Here is a 19,911-nt window from a genome sequence, read left to right on the forward strand (position 1 = left end):
TAAATGGATAGTTAGGGACGGCATAACATTTTGATATCATCTTCTCCCGATCTTTGAAGTTTCGCATCCAACTCGATCGGGCCCTTCGAAGAATATTGTTGAAAAGTTGTCCACATAACCTCTAAATTTTCTTCGTTCTTGAGCTCAAATGAGGTGAACTTGACGTTTCCTTCAGTGTCAAGTGCAGGTGAACGATACTCAAGCTTGACCACCTTCCGATTGTCTGGATATTGCAAGAAAGAGTTCAGTGTCGGAATCCACTCGGCGAACAGTATGTCGTGCGAGAACCTAAATTGTAGCGGCATCGAGTAACCACTATTGAAGTAGACAAAAGCAAGGTGAGGGTAGGTTTGTGTCATTTCTGATTGTGGCTTGAGATGTTGATGAAAATCTATAGAAACATTATTTTTAGACTTTTTGGAATAATATGAACCCAAGAAATCTGATTGTGCCTAATGATGTGTGATTATGAAGTCCCCAAACGACGCTAAAATGCCACAAACCATCAACCCTACAAGATACGCGCAACTTAAACGAACACGCACACTTTCTCGATCCCATGTCATCATGTTTTAACTTCGGATTTATTGGAACATATTTCCCACCCCTCTCGCATTTCATCAGAATAAATGTTTGCCTTCTACTAATGTCATTATTGGACCTTGCTATCACAACGTCAAATCCAAGTTTACCAGCTTCAATTCGGATCCACTCAAGAAAATGTTGACGAGAAGTGAAAGTCATTTCATTTGTAAATTATGGTCGAACATCTACCGCAACTACAAGCGTTTTAACATCGTCATTCACCTCTTTTGGCTTAGCATCTTCGTTGACCTCCTCTGGAACTTCTACCGCATCTCTGACAATGTTGTCGGATGCACCATACCTAACATGTGCATAAAACATACTTTCTATCAAAACTGGTTTTTTAATTCTGTAACAGAGCTTATTTCAGACATGCACATCCGAAATAAGTATGGTGGTTTTCGAAAATGCATATCCGAAGTGACACAGTTTTTTCTTCCGTAAATCAGCACCAATGCAAGGAAATGAGAGATGGAATAAGGAAACTTTATCTTAAATTGTAGCTTTCTATGATCTCTTTACTATGATCAACCACTTGAAACTTGGTTTGGAGACGAAAAATTGATTGAAAATGATTAAGGTTTTGAGAGGGTTTTGGTTTTGAGTGGAAGAAAATGAATGAAATAGTGAAGGTGAGAAAATAGGAAGGGTTTTTTCATATCTGACATTTTAAATCCAACGTTTAAATAAAAAACGTTTGGAGAATGGTGTTTTCGGATATGCATATCTGAAACATCTTAAAATGTGCAAAGAGTGTCTTTGAATATGCATATTCGAAGGGTATTTTAAGATTTTCATTGGTGTTTTTCACCCTATATGGATGTAATGAGAAATTCTTTTAACATTATAAAGTTATAAGTTTTTAATTTAGATGACAATATTTCGAAATTGAATCTCGTGCATTTGTGTTTTTGTCGCATTCACGCTATTAAGGTGTTATTAATAATTTGATCTTAATCGCACGGCTCAGAAAGATTAAATATTATTTTTTTAAAAGTATGAGTTTTAGAGTCGTTTGATTTTTTTTTTTTTATCTTCATTGGATGTTTGAATATGTGAAAGCAGTATTTTTTGAATGGAGAGAATCTGGGTCCCAAAATTTCATTTCTAATACGAAGCAAGAAGTCGTCCTAAAGTCGAAGAATATTAGCAAGTGTTCCCAATTAATCAAACACTTGCGGAGAAACTAGACTAAGAAAAATCAAACACACAAAATCATATATTACACGCAAAATAAAAATCAAATGCATGGTAACGGTTCAAATGCATAATTGGACTTAAGATTAATTACAAATAAAATATAGTAGTATCGCGGGACCTCCATCTTTCTCCAAGTCTATAAATGCATACACCAGTCTCTATTATGAAACACACAACCAAACTATCACATAACTAGAAAATGGAGAGCACACACAGAAGCTTAACCTTGTTGGTACTTTGTTTCCTGATGATGGGAACAACAATGTTAGTGAGTGGTCAGAGTGCAAACAACGTTAGAGCAACATACAATAACTACAACCCTCAGGATATAAACTATGATTACAACAGAGCAAGTGTTTACTGTGCTACCTGGGATGCTAACCAGCCTTTGTCATGGCGTAGCCAATACGGTTGGACCGCCTTTTGCGGACCCGCCGGACCTACAGGCAGAGACTCTTGCGGCAAATGCTTAAGTGTATGACTATGACCACTTCTCTAATGTTATTTGTGGCTTTTTTTATTATTTTCAATTAGTTATATTCAAAGAGAATTAATAATATTGTGGTGATGGATTATGCAGGTGACAAATACTGCAACTGGTACTCAGGTAACAGTGAGAATAGTTGATCAGTGCTCTAATGGTGGACTGGACTTGGATGTGAATGTCTTCAACCAACTTGATACTAATGGAGCTGGTCGCCAGGCGGGTCACCTTACAGTTAACTATGTCTTTGTTAATTGCTAAGGTCAAAGAGTAACTCTTTGTAATAATAAGAAGTTCTAGCACTGCTTCTTCCTAATAAAACCATAAATAAGACAAACGGTGCTATACATGCATGTATGTATACTTAATTGAATGAAAAATAAATGATAATTCAATAATTTTTCTTCTCTCGTGGTTTACTTTATATATAATAACTTGATATTTTGATTTCATTTTTATTCTCACACATAACAGGGATCTTAGAAAGAAGTTAATTCCAAGTTAGGCATATTATGACGACTTTTTTAAGTCTATTGTGCTCTCTTGCTTTTGAGTGCTAAACTGATGATATATGAGAAGACATGTAAACGTAATTATCACTTTTCTTAGAAAGCCGCCTGACATGACCATACACTTACGTAAATAATTTCTAGAAAATGGACCGTAATCAGAGGCGGATCTAGTTGCATTAGATCAAGAAATGATATCATGAGACAATTTTCTTACATCTATAGTCAATAGTCAATACAATTTTCACAAATAGGTGAACATTGTTTTTTATTATTATTTTAATCTTTTTATCTATTTTCTTTTTTTTTTTAAATTAAAATAAAATGTTAAAATTTGATTAATACAGTATAAAGTTTAGTTAATATATATTCTAACATAAAAAAAGTTAGGCTTAATTGTAACTTTGGTCCCCCTATTTTATCTTTTTCTCGATTTTAGTCCCTCCATTATTAAAACCACGATTTTGGTTCCCTTTTCAGTTTTCTATTGAAAAAGAGACAGGAATCAGAACTAATTTTGCAGAAAAAAGCAAAATAGAGGGACGAAAATTGTACAGAAAACTTAAAAAGGAGACTAAAATAGTGATTTTTAAAATGGAGGGATCAAAATCAAGAAAAAGACAAAATAGGAGGACTAAAGTTGCAATTAAGCCAAAAAGATAATATGTATAACGTTTAGACTTTGGTTAATAATTTGTATAAAATTAGTTAATAAAGTTCATAACTTGATTAATGAATTTTCAAACATAAAAAAATATTAAATAGTAAAATAAAGTTGGTTAATAGAATTTAAAAATTGGTTAATACATTTATAATTTAGTGTCAGAACATGCTTAATATTATGTATTTTATTGATTAATGTAGTGAATGTGGTTAATGAATTATAAGTAAAATATTTGGTTAATGACATAAATTTTTGTGGTTAATTAATACAATTGAGAAGTTAGTAAATGATACAACCATATATTTGTGCTATAAAATAAATTTTAAAAATAAATATTTTTTAAATAATACTATTTTAATATAAATACACTGTATATGGTGTAAATATTTGATGTCAAAGATGGTGTCAAGGTAGTATTACTCTATTAAAAATTTGTAGACGATGTTTTAATTTTATATTTTTGAAAAAAAGGAAAACAAATTCGTTGTCAAATAGAGAACAATGCTTTTGTGTTTCTTTAATTTGTTTCTCTATTTTATTTTTCTACAAAATTGAAATATATATATATATATATATATATATATATATATATATATATATATATATATATATATATATATATATATATATATATATATATATATATTAACCCCGCTAACATAAATTATATGATCCATCCTAGACGGTATATATATGAGGATCGATTTTGCTACCTTTAAGGCGTCAAAGGCACCACGCCAAAGACACCACGCCTTTGGGTTTAGGCATCTAGCTCTCTTTACATCATATTCTCCCTCATCCTACTTTTCATTTTTTCTTCACTTTCTCTTTCATCAAAAATGAGTAAAATGACCCCAAGGCGGTGCCTTTGGCGCCATAAATGCATCAAACCCTTGCTAGTATATGGGTATGCTCTGATTAAAAATTACTCATATATATTAATTTGGTTATTCGTTGAGAGAGTACTGTGGGGTTTTTTAAAGTTACTCATTAAACAAAAATCTAAAATACTTAACTTATCCTATTTTAAGATACAAAATGATACAACGAGTCATCTAGAAAAGTCTTCGCCAAAGGAAATGAATCGGGTGGTCGTTTTACTAAATTATTATATTAATTTTATTTGGCGAACTTGAAAAAAAAACTAGAGAGACCCCTCCTTCTCTCTAACATTCATCATAGTTCCATATTCTTCACAAACAAAATTTTCATTCTGACATGCTTATTCTTCTGCTAAGGCGGAATAGGGGGAATTGAAACAGGTTAGGAGGCGTAAAGGAGAAGCCCAGAGGAAGACGAGGTGGGGTAATATTTGCAGGAGTAGGGATTGGTAGGAAAATATGGGAAAAGTCGCTCCTCTTTCTTCTTCACGGTTGTTTCATAATCATTTGTAGCTAAGAAAATGTATGAGAAGTTTCAATAATTTGGAGGCATCTATGAAGTTGTCATCCATTCAAAAAAGAGATATAAGAGGAAGAAGCTACGAATTTGTCAGATTCTTTAATATCAATGATTAAGAGCGATTGGCCATGAAGTTAGACAACATCTTCTTAGGCAGCATGAAGATTTTTGTTAACTTGCCAAGGTTTTCAAGATGTAAGCCATTGAGAGAAGTTGGTAATGGGCGGGTAATCTTACTCCAAGAAAACCTATTTGGTGAAGAATGGAGGAAAATTTATTCGGTTAAATTGAAGGGGAAGAAACTCGTATACTGAAGTTTTGAAATCTAAGTCATTCCCTAATAGTAAGAGTGGGCAGTTCAATGTTGAAGAAGAAGTGATGGCTAGCTTTAGGAAAGCTTTTGTTGGAAAGCTTTTAACTCAGATGGTTACTTTTCCATTCGTGCTACTCCACTTGGTGCTTGTTGGAGGAGCGTGTTGAAGGAGTTAACAACTACAAGATAAAATGGAGTGGCTAAAAAGGTGGTTCAGGGAAGTTCTCCCTTGGAATTCTTTTGTGGTTGATGATGATAGAGTCACATGAATCTGATGCTATGGAACTCCATGTCAAGCGTGGAATTTGACCTTCTTCGAAATGCTGGTGGCTTCTTGGGTTGATTTTTTGTGTGTTACCGGTAACACAAGGCAGCTTGTGAAGCTCGATGTGGCTTGTCTTCTAATCGAAACGAAATGTTTGAATGCAATAAAATATGATATATATATATATATATATATATATATATATATATATGTCTCAATTAGTGGCTTGAGTTTCAAGTTTAAGCTTATGGAAGACACTAAAAGCCCTTTGAGAATAAAGAGTTCCTCAAATTTGGAAGTTTCCTCGAGTGATCAATCAGGGGAGTCCTGGTTTGAAGATGATAAAGATCTTGTCGGAGTTGAAGTAGATGAAGAGGAGGCCGGAGTGGATGCTAGAGTTGATTATATTATTGGGGAAGGTGGAAGTTACCTAGAAGGGGGCATTCCTTTGTGAAAAGTCAAATAGTTGTCAATCAAATCAGGCGCAGCTAGTTGTCAAAAGGAATGACAAAATTTCTACATTTTTATCTCATCAACTAAAGGTTATCCCTGTGAGATCAAATCATTCTGGTCCTAGAGATATGCCTCTAAATGCTTAGTTGGCAGTTGGAAAGGAGGTTGGTATCCCTGAGTAAACTATTTTGGGATTCCTCAATCTACGTATTTTGGAAGAGGACAACTTCTCTACCCATCACAAAAAGTTGGGTAGTGTACCTTCCACCAATCACACTGCAACATTTAATTTTATCCTACTTAATTAATTATTAAATGGTATACTTTTTTGTTGTTTCCAAAGTATTTTACACTAAGGGTAACTCTACCCAACTTTTTGTGTTGGGTAGATAAGAATTCTCCATTTTGGAACGTGTTAATCCTAATCCTTTGGCCCCACAAGGGAACTTGGGTAAATGGGTCGCTGGACTCACCAACTATTTTGGCCCAACCCAAGAGAAAGTACAAACCTTTGGGGGGAATTGGGTTCACCCTCGAAGAAGCCCACATATACCTCTCCCTCGTTGTCACCCTTGTTAGTTAAGCAGTCTTTTTTGCCTCTTTGGTTTGATCTAAATCTTTAAATCTGATGGCTTCAGAAATGATCTAGAAACCATTGGCCAATTCGTCCGCGGATGATAGATATTTCGGGGGAACGACACTCTTTTATGACTTGATTTTTGATCGAGATGTTACTATATATTTTGGGTAAATTAATATGTGATGGTGGATACCAAGATTTGGAAGAAAGCTTATGAGTTAGGGAATAAGGGAGAAAATGAAGATCGTTTATTAAGTTGCAGGAATTTTGTGATATATAGTTGCTCACATTGAAGGATGTAAAGAAAAAGGTTGCTCAATGAATTTACTCTCTTATAACATTAGGGGAAGTGGAAGCTTGTTTAAGCATAAAGCACTGAATAAACTGATAACTTCGGAAGAATCCTTAGTACAAAATTTTTACATAATGCGGGCGCAAGGATCCTTAGTTCATTCTCTATAGGAGCGCAAGGACATCAGTTGTTCGGGTTAAATCTTCGAAGGTAGAGTAGGAGGTTTACTTTATGTGGAAATCATATTTATTCAACGCGTCATTTATTTTTGAAGGAGAGGGGTTCGTAGGGATTCAATTTGAATTGAAGGTTTCAATTAATTATTTGGTAAATATCTTTTCTTCATGTAATGTCATAAAAAGGAGGAAATTATGGGAGAATCAGATAGATTACAAGTTCAATTTCCTATTGGTGGATTGTGCTTGAAAGGATATTTAACTTCATCAAGTCTAGATTCGAAAGGAAAGGTGATAGTTCTCACTCAAACTTTTCGGAGATAAATGAATTTTTTATTTTTATTTCAGAATTGGAGTTGATTGATCACCCAACCGCAATTAGCAAGTTTGCTTGCTTTAACTCGTCAGATTCTTCGTTGAGTAGGTTAGATCGTTTCTTATTGTCTAAAAGTTTTATTAATAAGTGGTGTTTGAAAGGTCATATTATTGGTAACAGGGGATTCTTAGACCATTGTCCAATTTGGATTCGGGCTAACTATCCAAAATAGGGTCCCAAACCGTTCAAATTTTTCTCAGGGTGGTTAAAGCACCCTAATTTTCGGTCAGTTGTGGAAAAAAGCTAGACTAGTCCTAGTATTCAAGGTAAAAATCACTTTAAAGAATCTCAGAAGTTAGACGTGAAATTGGTGAATTCAATGGTTGGAATTGATCAGTCCGAGAATAACGACTTCAAGTTGGATGCGCAGGGTGTTCTGAGATTTCTGAACAATGTATATATGGTATTTGCTTTGTTGTGGTTGTTGTTGACGATGATGATTAAACGATGTATGAGGATGATTTGCAGGTTGTTCAATGACACAACTAGTTGTTATTAGCCGAAGTAGCAGTGATATGATGTATTACTTGTGTTGCATTATTATGTTGTCACATGTAGGCATTGCATATTTTGCATTGATTATGATGATGACGTGGCCTAGATTGGCAAAATGACGTGAGCTTGGCTCGATTATGCCCAAAATTGGCAAAGTGATGTGGGCTGATGCCCTGGGTACCACATGCATACTAGAAAGTTGATCTCATTGCATCATCAATTGTTATTACTATTTGTTTGATAAGTGTGATTCTTGACGTGGATGTACATGTATTACTATGTTCAATATTTTATGACGAATGTAGTGAATGAATGGAATGATATGGAGTATGATCATGTGAACCTATATTTTGATCTGCTCATTATTATACTTCCGTTTATAATGTTATGATATCTCACCCTTTCTGTTTGAATGCTACCCTTATGTTGGTAACGTGTAGATAATCCGCAGTAGCTTGAAGAGGCGTTTAGTGGAGGAATTTTCTTCTTTACGTAGTTGGGTCAGTGTCGCTCTGATACGTAACACATGGGGGTTTTCGCATTTGTTTTGTTATTTTGGGAGTAAAATTTTATAAACTCCATTTTTGAATTTTCCTTTAGTATTTTATGTTGGTACTTATTCTAAAGACGATGTTGTCAAGTTATGTTTTAAGTTTGACGTTGGAAACTCTTGAATGATTTGTATTGTTATTTTTTGCTGCGATTAAGATAAAAGGATTTTAGACATGATTAAATTGTGCTATTTGTTACGTATCTACTTTACGAGCTCTTTGTGGATTTATGAAGGTAGCATCCTAAATGTTTTTGAAATTACATTTTAACTATCATTAATTTCCTATATTTTTACGTGGGGCGATTTAGGGTGTTTCAAGTACTAGTGTCTCCATTATTCGACCCGTCCCCATATTTTGTAATCGGGGAAAACCCAAACCCAAATCAAAACCCAGTGAAAATGGGTCTTCCCCGTCAACTTTGGGGCGGATACGGGTTTTGTTGCCATGACTAACTGGATGGAATGCATTTTATCCCATTCCATCACTTTCCATCATTTTTCAAATATTTATAAAAAAAATATTCATTTAAGTTTCTTAACATTTTTCATATCTTTTAGTATTATAGTAGTATTTTATTTTAATTTGTATCTATTTTTTAGTAAAACATTTCTACACATATATCTAATATTTTATTATTTTTAAAAGTATGAACAAAATTCACTATTTCACTCGCAAATATTTTATCTCAAACACTAAATTAAATTTAGACGAAAAATCATATTTTATTTTCTCAATTTTTTAGATTATTTCATCTATATATATTAAATAAAATATTTTCATAGATATATATCAAACGATTTAGTTTAAAAAAATTAAATTTGAAAAATTAGGGTTAAATATACGATTGCCCCCTGTCATTAGGGGGACTTTGGTTTTTCCCCAATGAAGTATTTTTTTGTGATTCCCCGTCTTGTATAATATAGCTTAATAGTTTTAAAAATTGGATTCCAATGGGTATCAAACCCAAGCACACCCAGATACAAATCAGTCTTGTATAATATAGCTTAATAGTTTTAAAAATTGGATTCCAATGGGTATCAAACCCAAGCACACCCAGATACAAATCAAACACTCAACCATTGAACTAACTCCTTTCATTTGTAATAATGTTACTCCTAAAGTGTTATACTATATATATTTTATATATTAAAAAATATATATTAGTTTATAAAATAATAAACGTTAATATAAATGTTAATTTATTAAAAGTATATAGTATATGTTAGTTTATAAAATGTCAGTTTATAAAAAAATGTAGTTTATAAAAAATGTTAAAAAATTAATATAATAATAAATAAAATGTAACTTTAATGTTAAAACGTTAAATAAATATAAGTATTAATTCATATTTTAGTATTACATAACTTACAATATATATTATATTAATATATTATGGATAAACATATTAATTATCAATTTTTAATTAAAATAATGTACAATTTCCAACAATAAAATAAATAAAATGGCTGTTTGATTTGTGTTTGATTTGTATCCGTGTGTGCCTGGGTTCGATTCCCATTGGAATCAAATTATTTTGAATTATTAAGCTATATTATATAATAAGCAAGTCCAGTCAACCAAACAAGACGGGCCTTGGACTTTTTAGGGCTGGACCAAAAAGGCTCTGTGTTATATGGGCTCGAGATTTACTACCCGAGCCCGGGCCTAGATGGACTTCGGGTTACCCGGCCCTAAATGCGCTTTTTTATTTAAAAAAATTAAAATAAAAACTCCATAATATTTATTATAAATAAAATTAAAATTATGTTATTTTAAACATAATACATTTTTAAGTACTATATTATCTCTTATAAATACTATAATGTGTTTCTAAATACAATATATGTCTAAATTGTATAAAATAATACTTGAATATTTATTATAAGAGAAAAACTAATATAATACAATGAAAAATGTTGATTATATTAATGTATAAGATTTAAAAGAGAAAGATTGAATAAAATAGATATAAAATTTAGGGAAGTGAGAAAAATCAATATGCTATTTTGGAGTAAGATAACATAAATTTTAATATAATTTTTTTTAATTTATGATTATGCGGGTCTAATGGGCTACCCACAGCTCATATGCGCTAGCCCTAATGGGTAGCGGGCTTTTCAGGGCTGAGCTAAAAAAGCCCTGAAAAATATGAGCTCTAATTTTGAAACCCAAGCTCTATAATTTTTTGGGTCTGGTGGGTCGGCCCATATGGACTAACCCGTTTTGACAGCTCTTGTCTAGTCCCCCAAACAAAGGATAGATAAGCAAGAATCTTTATTTTAGAAGGATAATAAGAGTTATAAATAGATATTTTGTTTTGCGAAACGTTCTACTCATACTTGGTATCCCATTGCAATGTTTTTATTATATTACTCTTTTATATTAAAAATCAATTTTACAACTCTATTGTAATATTTTGAATTATTCCAAAAGTTGTGCAATTTATTGAAAATTTTGAGCCATCTATCAAATTTTTTATAAGTTGTGTTTTTACCGATAATTCACATTTTATATTGGAATTTTTCAATAATAACATGTATTTTTACCGATATTTTTTAAATGTTTGGTAAAAACTCATATTTCTTATGTATTTTTACTGGATATTTTGAAAAAACTGGTTAAAATCACATGCATTTTTACTGATGATTTTAAAAAGTCCAGTGAAAATGCATACAAGTATACCGAATATTTCAAAATGTTAGTTAGAAGAAAATGTTGAGATGGCAACCAATTTTTTTGAAAAATTCGAGAAAATCTTTTACACTTTTTTCGGATATTTAAAAAGCTTGGTAGTTCATATTTTGTTGTTTTAGTGAGAAGTATAGAAAAGGACATCACGATTGCTTCTACACAAACTAACAAAGTTGCAGAGAGCTCTCAGGCGAGGGAAGATAACGTCGAGGATTCGCATATAAGAGGAGGTAGAGCTGAAGGATGAGTCATGGATCTTGCTCATGAGCTCGATGTTGTGGTTGTTGACGATGTTGAGATAATAACTCATGATGTTAGGGGCCAGGATGACGACACCTGGTGGCTGAGACAGAGGTGACAGATCATACTAAGACAGAGGCTCCGACTGATACCGTGGAAGGGAATGCATTGGCTAATACAAAGGTAACTACTTCGGCTGATATAAGGGCGACTACTCGCGTTGCTACATACATGGTTATTACAACTGATACAAAGTCGTTTGTACACATTGATAAAGCGTTTACTGGAAGACCCTATGACTGTACCGTGCACACAGGATATGTCGATCATGTAGCCTTGATCTCAACACAAAGTGCTACTGTGACGTCTACATATAATTTATACGAGCCATAACAACATAATTGGGACTTACTAGCAGTAAGTTCATTTTGTGCAACTTGGGATGCAAACCAGCCTTTGTCATGGCGTAGCAAATATAGTTGGACTGCTTTCTATGGACCAGTCCGGCCTCAAGGCCCCGATTCCTGTGGTCGTTGCTTGAAGGTATATATATATATATATATATATATATATATATATATATATATATATATATATATATATATATATATATATATATATATATATATATATATTGGCGTAACCAGAAAAATTATAAAGACTGAGCAAAATTATTCAGCTTCTGGTTGCACAACATTCACATTCTCAATATTTTCTCTATCAATCAAAAATATTCTCAGCTCTAAACAAAAGATAAAATAGTTACAAAATTGTAGTTTCAAAATATAAAGAATGCAAATTCACATTTTAGATGTTCCCAATTAAAGCAATTGAAAACAATTGAAAACAATTGAAACAGTAGCTTATTCATCACACTTCATAGCAATTTTAAACAATTACCACTAAATAACTTCAATTTTAAATAGTAACAAGAGAAAGAAAAATAGTAGCTTATAGCAATAACTTAGCTTATTCATCATACTTCATTGCAATTTTAAACAACTACAACTAAATAACTTCAATTTTAAATAGTAACAAGAGGAAGAAAAACAGTAGCTTATAGCCGTAGCTTATTCCTTCAATTTTAGATAGTTCCCAATTAAAGCAATTGAAAACAATTGAATCAATAGCTTATTCATCATACTTCATAACAATTTTAAACAATTACACCTATTTTTTTTTACGGTAAAACAAACTCATTCAATAGATGAAAAATGAAAGATACAAACATAGTGAAAGAGATTGTGTTAGGGTATTTCCCATCCACAATTTAACAACAACACTAATAATTGAGCCAAACAAGCTATGGACTTCAATAAACTTAGCAAAAAAAGAACCTAAAAAGGAGTTACCAAACCAATTCCTTAATCCAATCCACCAAACAGAACTCTTCCGTAAGATACAAATGAGTTTAGGAACCACAATCTTTATATCTATCCAATTAAGGATCATATCGTTAGCTTTAACACTAGCTTTATCACGCGCAAGTCGATTATACCGGTTCACAATATTGAAAAAACTCACAATTTGTGGATGAATCAAATGTTGAATGGAAAAAGGAGATTGATTTGCACCAGCCCTGAAAAAGTCCTTCCTCAAAAATACAGCACCATCATCCGAGCTTCTTTGAGACCTATCATCAAACACCTTGAGCACGAGTTGACAACACCCTAAGCCTAAGAGCAATTCACACAGCAAAACAACATAAACCAGAAACAACAAGAACAAGAGAGACACCAACACCTTACAAGACACAAAACTCTTATGAATCATCTTGACAAAACCCAATAGTACAACATTTACCCATGGCGGCTTCGGTGGAGGACGAGTAGTTCCGGGCAGCGAGAGAGAAGGAGTAGCCTAAGAGCGAGAAGCATCCGCCGAAAAGGTGTGTGGGATGTGAAGAAAACCCACAACTAACTTGTTCTTTGTTAGTGGTGGTGGCTCCGGTGGTGGCCGAAACAGAAGAAAGGGAGACGTAATCGTTGTTATTGTGAAGACTTGAGAAAGACAACGGATGGGAAGGAGGGTGCTCTCAAAAGAGAGGGATGTGACCACCATAGGGGTGGAAGGCAAGGGCCACCATGAGGGTGGGAAAGAGCCACCAAACCCTAAAGGATTTGGGGAGAAATTTCTAGAGAGAAGGAGGAGCATCTCTCTCTAGATTTTTTAATATTTTAACCCTCACAATTACACCTATTTAAACAGTGGCTTATTCATATCAATTTAAGAAAGTTATCAAGAAGATTAAAACAATTGAAAAAAATCTCTCTAATTTAAGCAATTACACCTATTAAGCCTAAGATCTCAAACATTAAATAACGTCACCAAGATTAGAAGAAAAAAACTTCAATAGAGAAAGAGAAAAAACCTTGGAGATGAGAGGTGCGCCAGAGGGATAAGATTATATCACGGAGAAGGAGATGAAGGTGCAATGAAGGGATGAAACCAGAGAAGGGCAGAGTTGTGGTCACGGGGCGTTTCTTTTGATTTTGACCTTTTTTTTTCTTCTTTTCTTTTTCCTTTTAATTTTTTCCTTTTCTCTTATTTTTTGAATAAAAGAATTTTGGGCCACACTCTAGAGCCCGGGTAGTTGTCATTGGAAAATTTTACTTTGTAATCTTATAAATATCTTTGTATCCATATAGTGAAAAAATTTGGACTAAATTACCTTCATATAAATAAGTAATTTTTTCATTTTCACTTTTTCATCCTTTGTTACCGAAAACACTCTCAGACAGTCATAACTACACAAACTGGAACACATTTTGCAATTGATATGGTTCACAATTCAAACAAACCGGAACGCTTCAGGTAAGTTATTCGGTTCACAAAACGCACACCGAGACGCTTTCAAAAACTGTTTCGGTTAAGAGGCAATGCATATCGGAACGCTTCCAAAAACTCTTCCGGTTTAGAGGCTTGCATACCGGAATGCTTTTGTCAATTGTTATGGTTCAGAGGCTTGCATAGTTGCGGTTCTTCTTATTTACACACCGGGACCCATTTTACAACTGTTTCGGTTTTGTTATTTTTTTATGATTTTTTTTAATGTTGTTTTGTATTTTTATTTTTAAGATCAGGAACATGCGTACCCTAGGATCAGACAAGAGGCCTATTAGCCACTTTTTAGGACGACGTCGCACCATAGATAAAGTTGGTCCGTCTGTACCAGTTCTAGAGCCACCACAGAAACCAGCTGGGTATCCTGGAGGACCTTCGGATCGATCATTACTTGTTCGATACGAGCACCACGTTGCTCGACGTCTATGGTTCGAGGAGGTAAGTAAAATAAATTTATCTATCTTATTCTACTTTTATTATTTTTAAATTAATTTATTCTTATATGTTATAATGTGAATTTTTATTTATTTTCAGGAAAGAGGTCCCAAAAAGGAGCTTAAAGTCGCAAGACATGGGACGAAGCTGAAGGAGAGGGTTCCTCATTTGCTCCTATCAGAGGTGGACGATGTGATGTCTAGGTCAGGTCTGAATTGTCTCTAGAGAACCAGCCTGACCAAGATAGACATAAATCCTGTTTCAGCATTTATGGAGCGGTGGCTTATAGAGACATCGTCATTTCACATACCATTTGGTGAGATGACGATTACATTGGATGATGTTGCCAGTCTGCTGCACTTGCCTATTGGGGGTTTGTTCAGGTATCCAGAAGAGCATGTCACTGAGGAGATGGAAATTGAGCTTGGCATTCAGTACTTGGGAGTGGAGAGGGGTGAGATGGCTCGACATGTGCGTAACTGCAGTGGATCTTATTATACATTACAATGGTTATATAATAAATTTGTGGAGTATCGAGCTGCTAGTAGCTGGGCATTTGCGACCAGGGCATATCTTATGATGTTGGTGGGATGTACGATTTTTGCTGACAAGACTTTTACTCTTGTCGAGGCCCGATATTTGTTGCTTTTTAAAGACTTACAAAGACTTAGTGCTTATAGTTGGGCATCTGCTGCATTGGTCACTCTCTATCGACATCTTGGAGATGCATTTATGTTTAGTTGCAAGCAGCTAGGTGGATATCCTACTCTTCTACAAGTATTTATGTAATTTAATTTCTATCCTTTAATTAATTGTATGTTAATTCATATATTTTTATTTATATTCTTTAATATATGTATATTAATTTATATGATATAATTTATTTGGTAATAGTGCTAGATTCATGAGTATTTTCCCACACTTGGAAGGAAAGGAGAGAACTGGCGTCCATCTGAAAATCATGGGCTTCCTCGGGCGATGAGATGGTCGTACAAGCAAGAAGCCGTGAAAGTGGATGAGCTTAGACTGGTTTTGGACCATCTAACACCTAGAGACGTCGTATGATGCCCATTCGAGGATCACAGACGTCACCGTCCTTTTGATGAGCTATCTCTGTACAAAGGTTTTCTTGTTTGGAGTGACTTACATTTTCCATACTTTCCTAACACGTGTTTACGTCAGTTTGGTCTTCGGCAGAGCGATGATGACATTTATGTGGAGTGGATTGGTTATGACCGGAGCGTGGCGGATGTGGTTAGAGACACCGCAGCAGTCAGATTCCCCTCTGAGACAGTTGATGGATAATTAGAGTGGTATTACCGTGTGTCGCATTGTCATACCCCAATTTTTTACCCTAAGATCATACATTGATTGCATGTTAATCATCAATCAAGAGCAGCATGGTGAAGCTCTATTATTGATACTGTGATTATCTCTGAGGGGAATCATCAAGCACTTCTAGCTTTTAATTTTTTTTATACTAACCAAAATCCAAAAATATGTATTTTGCCTCTTTTGTTTATATTTTACAGGTAAAAGATCGGGCAAAAATCAAAACAGTGCAAGAAGAAAATTTTTGAAAATTTGAAGGTGGAAATCGATTTACCCATATGGGAAATCGATTTCCTAGGGCGCAAATTCAAAAAAATAGAGAGGGAAGCATGACATCATTTTGGCACCTATTTTTCTTTGATCATTTTTGTCATTTTACCAATTTTCCAACTCACCAAAATTAATTCCCTTCATTAAACCCATTTTAACCCCATTTTACTAATTAGACATCAATTAAACACAAGATTAATTACCAAGTGCACAATGACCAAATTGCCACTACTCTTGATACAATCCTATAAATAGAGGTCTCTACCTCTTCATTTTACAAGCTTTGAGAGCCAAAGAAATTCTTGCATTTTCACTTCTCATCCTTTCCAAAACCCTCACCCAAAGTTCATTTTCATAGAATTAGTGAGATTCACCTTGAATCTTGCTAGTTTTGAACTAAACCTTCTTCATTTCACTCTTTTCTTTGCTTGTTCATCACCAATTTTGAAGGATCTACTCATTTGGTGCTTGTTCTTGAAGCTACTCCAACATTTTGTTCAAGAAGTGGTAAAATTCTAAACTCTAATATGTAGATCTTTGTTGCATGTGTTCAATGCATCTTTGATGCTACATTGGTCATATTTGATGGTGAATTGATGGAAATTTCGTGCTCCAATTGATATGTGATCATAAGGTGTTTTTATGTTTGCCTAAATCAAGTTTCATGCTCCTTAATGCTGTTTTTTGAAAACTGTGCGCAGGAATTCGATTTCCTACAGAGGGAAATCGATTTCCACTCTGTTTTTTGCACTAGATTTGAATTCTGCAGGCAGGAAATCGATTTCCTACATAGGGAAATCGATTTCCAGTGAGGCAGAATGCTTGTTTTTGCTATTTTTGACTTGTCTTTGGTTCTAACTCTTCTTCTACTCCATTCTTTTGATATTTTCTTTGAATCACAAATTAGAGGCCTAATTTCTCTCTAATATCAATGGATTTAGGGCGTCGATAGGATGAAAATCCGAATCCGAAATATTAAGTGATTGAAATTATGGATGAAATGAGCCTTTGAATGTGGTTCCATCTTTTATTTCTTTTTCTTTTGATCGATGAAAGTCTTAATACCTTGAGAATTCTTATGGATTCTTGATAAAGACTAGATCGTTACCTATTTTCTTTTCGTGCGGTATTGCTTTCGGAGAGTGATCTATATATCGCTTCTCTCGCATGCATTAGCACATAAAGTTTTGACCGGCCTCGTTGTAGGGTGATTTTTACATAAATCACTTGGCGATCTGCTTAACATAGCGCAATATTTCGTGTCCCGAATCAAAAAAGATCAAACATGGAAGATAATTGTATGCGGTTGGTTTAAGACTTATGGAGGTTTATCGTGTAGTCGCTATGATTTTATCAAGCTTCTGATAAATGTCCATTGAATTTAAATCTGAGAACATCCTTCACTCACCATCGATCTTTATTACTAACTTTGATAACATACTTGACAAGTTTCAAGATGGTTATCTTTAACATCTAACAGTTGACTTTAATTTCCGCATTTTATTATATTGCTCTTTATATTCTTCGCTTTATTGCTTTATTTTATCATTTCATCATGTTTATGTTTCCGCCATTTTCTCTTTGTCCATTTGGACGTTTATATTCCGTTATTTTCTCTTTGTCCATTTGGACGTTTTGTTTATGTTTCCGCTATTTTCTTTTTGTCCACTTGGACCATACTTTACTTTTGTGCTAAAACACTAATAAACAACAAAAAATCTAAAAAACACATAAGGCTCTTTTGGACTATTGGTTACTATCCCGAGCATTTTGGAGATTTGGACTTGTTGGACTTAGTACCTCTGGACCCTTATTCTGTTGTTATTCTGTCTGTCTAGCATTGGATTATTCTCTGTTTGTGTGTGCAGGTATTTCCTCGAAAGCCCTTGATGGTTAATTCCAAGGCGTCGTGATAAGGATTTTACCCGAAAAACAGTCGTTACTCTGCCCAATTTTCGTCAGAATTTTAATGTGCTTAATGCAAAGTTGTGCTAAAGTCAATAAGTTCATCTTGATCCCCAAGCAGTAATGTGTTGGCTTAGTGTTGATAGTCCATAGGATCGTAAATCTACCTCGACTCATAATGTCAAGTGTTGGTGTTATACCCCAAAATTTGCCCACATATTTTTCAAGAAAACTCCAATCTGAAAATTAAGGGTCTCATATAATCATGGATTTTTTATTTCAACAAATATCCTGACATATGAAATACTTACAGTAATTTGGCTTGCAGTTGAACTTATTCTTACGCAAACGCCAAATACTGTGTATTACTTCACACATGCTATTTATTTATTTACAGATAAATGGTACTGACACAATTGGTACAAAGTTAAATCTTTTTGCAGGCGCAGAATCAGGAAACTCAGACTGTACTGGTAACAAGTAGATTATTATTATCTTTTGTTTCCCACTAATTGTTGTACTATATTCCATTATTTGCAAAAATCTTTTCAAATCTCTTTTTCAAAAATCAAATCTCTCCTTTTTCCAACACTATCATACACTTTCTTTCAAATCTTACTTCCACTCAAATTTTCCTTTTGTACGGAATCACATCATTCCCCAACGTCTCTTTCCTTCTTTCCATTCTATAAATACCCCTCATTTTCTTTCATAAAATCTCACATCAAATTCCAACTCATCTTTCAAATTCCTATCTCATATCTATTTTCTCTTCTTCCCTGACAAGAATGGCAAAGTGGATAGAGACACTGTTTCTTACAGTCATCACCATTGCTACGGTGATCATGACTTTCTTCTGCCTACATAGTCCTGAAGAGTGTGGACCTGCAATGGTTGCACTCCCAATCATCTACATGTTATTGTTCATAGCATGGGTTATCAATCGTCATTCTTAAAATTTGCCGTATTTCTTAAATGTACCGTTTATTCGTCGTACTGTTCAATATAGTATGTGATATTTGTACTGTCAGTATTAAATGTTGTACTATTTGTCATAATATTGCTTAATTACTAAGATAATATTTTGTGTGTTTTCTGCCAGTCAAATATTCCTATTTCTGTGCATTAAATGATTTTCAGGGTTATTATCGGTAATTTTGCCCGCATACCGTAAATATTAGTTATTTATTATGTCTGTGTTTTTCTAACAAGTCATGTAAATAAACTTTCATTTTTCACATAAAACAAAAACAAAAAACAACAAAAAAAGAAAATTAACTTTGACTGTTGATTTTTCACTCTAACTGCTACATCAATACCTGAACAGTCAGTCGACAGCCAAACTGCTGGCAGTACAATTCTCAGTGTTTTGTACCATCAATCAAATCAATCTTTCACAATTCAAAATTCCAAGATTTTTGTTCTAGAAGTCTTCTGAATATCAAGCGATTAGCAGAGACTCAACACTGCACAAAAATCAGGTACGCTTAACTATCTCCTACACAAACAGTCCCTAATCAGGGTTTTTCTTGTTTTTACAGGAGCAACAAGTTTTTGAGAGCTCAAATGGATTTCATACACATCCATATATCTCAAAGTACCATCATACAAATTTTCAAACTTCAATTCACTCAGACGCACCGTCAGCAGCTCAAACAGTCAACAGACGACCCGTTTGACCAAAAAAGTCAACAGACAGTCAAAAATGAAATTTTTTGTCAAAGTCCATATTTTGTCAAAGGATTCATCATTTGATCATTGGATGATCATAATTCATCAAGGAAAGATCAAAAACCAACAAAACCCTAAGATTCAAAATTAGGGTTTTTGCCTGAAAAGTCAACTCA

At 33.9% G+C, this 19,911-nt stretch overlaps 2 protein-coding genes across 2 annotated transcripts; both read left to right on the forward strand.

Moving 5' to 3' along the window:
• The first annotated feature begins 1,937 nt into the window (after positions 1-1,937).
• LOC131616557 (pathogenesis-related protein PR-4-like) lies at positions 1,938-2,676 on the forward strand. The gene is made up of 2 exons (XM_058887921.1): positions 1,938-2,260; positions 2,366-2,676. The coding sequence occupies exons 1-2, from the start codon at positions 1,985-1,987 to the stop codon at positions 2,528-2,530; spliced, it is 441 nt and encodes a 146-aa protein (XP_058743904.1). The 5' UTR covers positions 1,938-1,984; the 3' UTR covers positions 2,531-2,676.
• Positions 2,677-14,365: 11,689 nt separating this feature from the next.
• On the forward strand, positions 14,366-15,862 carry LOC131653594 (protein MAIN-LIKE 1-like). The gene is made up of 5 exons (XM_058923829.1): positions 14,366-14,560; positions 14,657-14,765; positions 14,847-15,334; positions 15,458-15,586; positions 15,740-15,862. Exons 1-5 carry the CDS (start codon positions 14,366-14,368, stop codon positions 15,860-15,862), a joined length of 1,044 nt encoding a protein of 347 aa, XP_058779812.1.
• Positions 15,863-19,911: the final 4,049 nt, after the last annotated feature.

This window comes from Vicia villosa, linkage group LG1, assembly GCF_029867415.1.
Source record: "Vicia villosa cultivar HV-30 ecotype Madison, WI linkage group LG1, Vvil1.0, whole genome shotgun sequence".
Taxonomy (NCBI): Eukaryota; Viridiplantae; Streptophyta; class Magnoliopsida; order Fabales; family Fabaceae; genus Vicia; species Vicia villosa.

Bases quoted from the DNA above. Each gene is read 5' to 3' on its own strand.
- LOC131616557 (XM_058887921.1), top strand. From the start codon at position 1,985: ATGGAGAGCACACACAGAAGCTTAACCTTGTTGGTACTTTGTTTCCTG. The intron at 2,261-2,365 runs GTATGACTATGA...TGGATTATGCAG, and splicing joins CTTGCGGCAAATGCTTAAGT to GTGACAAATACTGCAACTGG.
- LOC131653594 (XM_058923829.1), top strand. From the start codon at position 14,366: ATGCGTACCCTAGGATCAGACAAGAGGCCTATTAGCCACTTTTTAGGA. The intron at 14,766-14,846 runs GTCTGAATTGTC...GGTGGCTTATAG, and splicing joins CGATGTGATGTCTAGGTCAG to AGACATCGTCATTTCACATA. The intron at 15,587-15,739 runs GTTTTGGACCAT...TGTTTACGTCAG, and splicing joins AAGTGGATGAGCTTAGACTG to TTTGGTCTTCGGCAGAGCGA.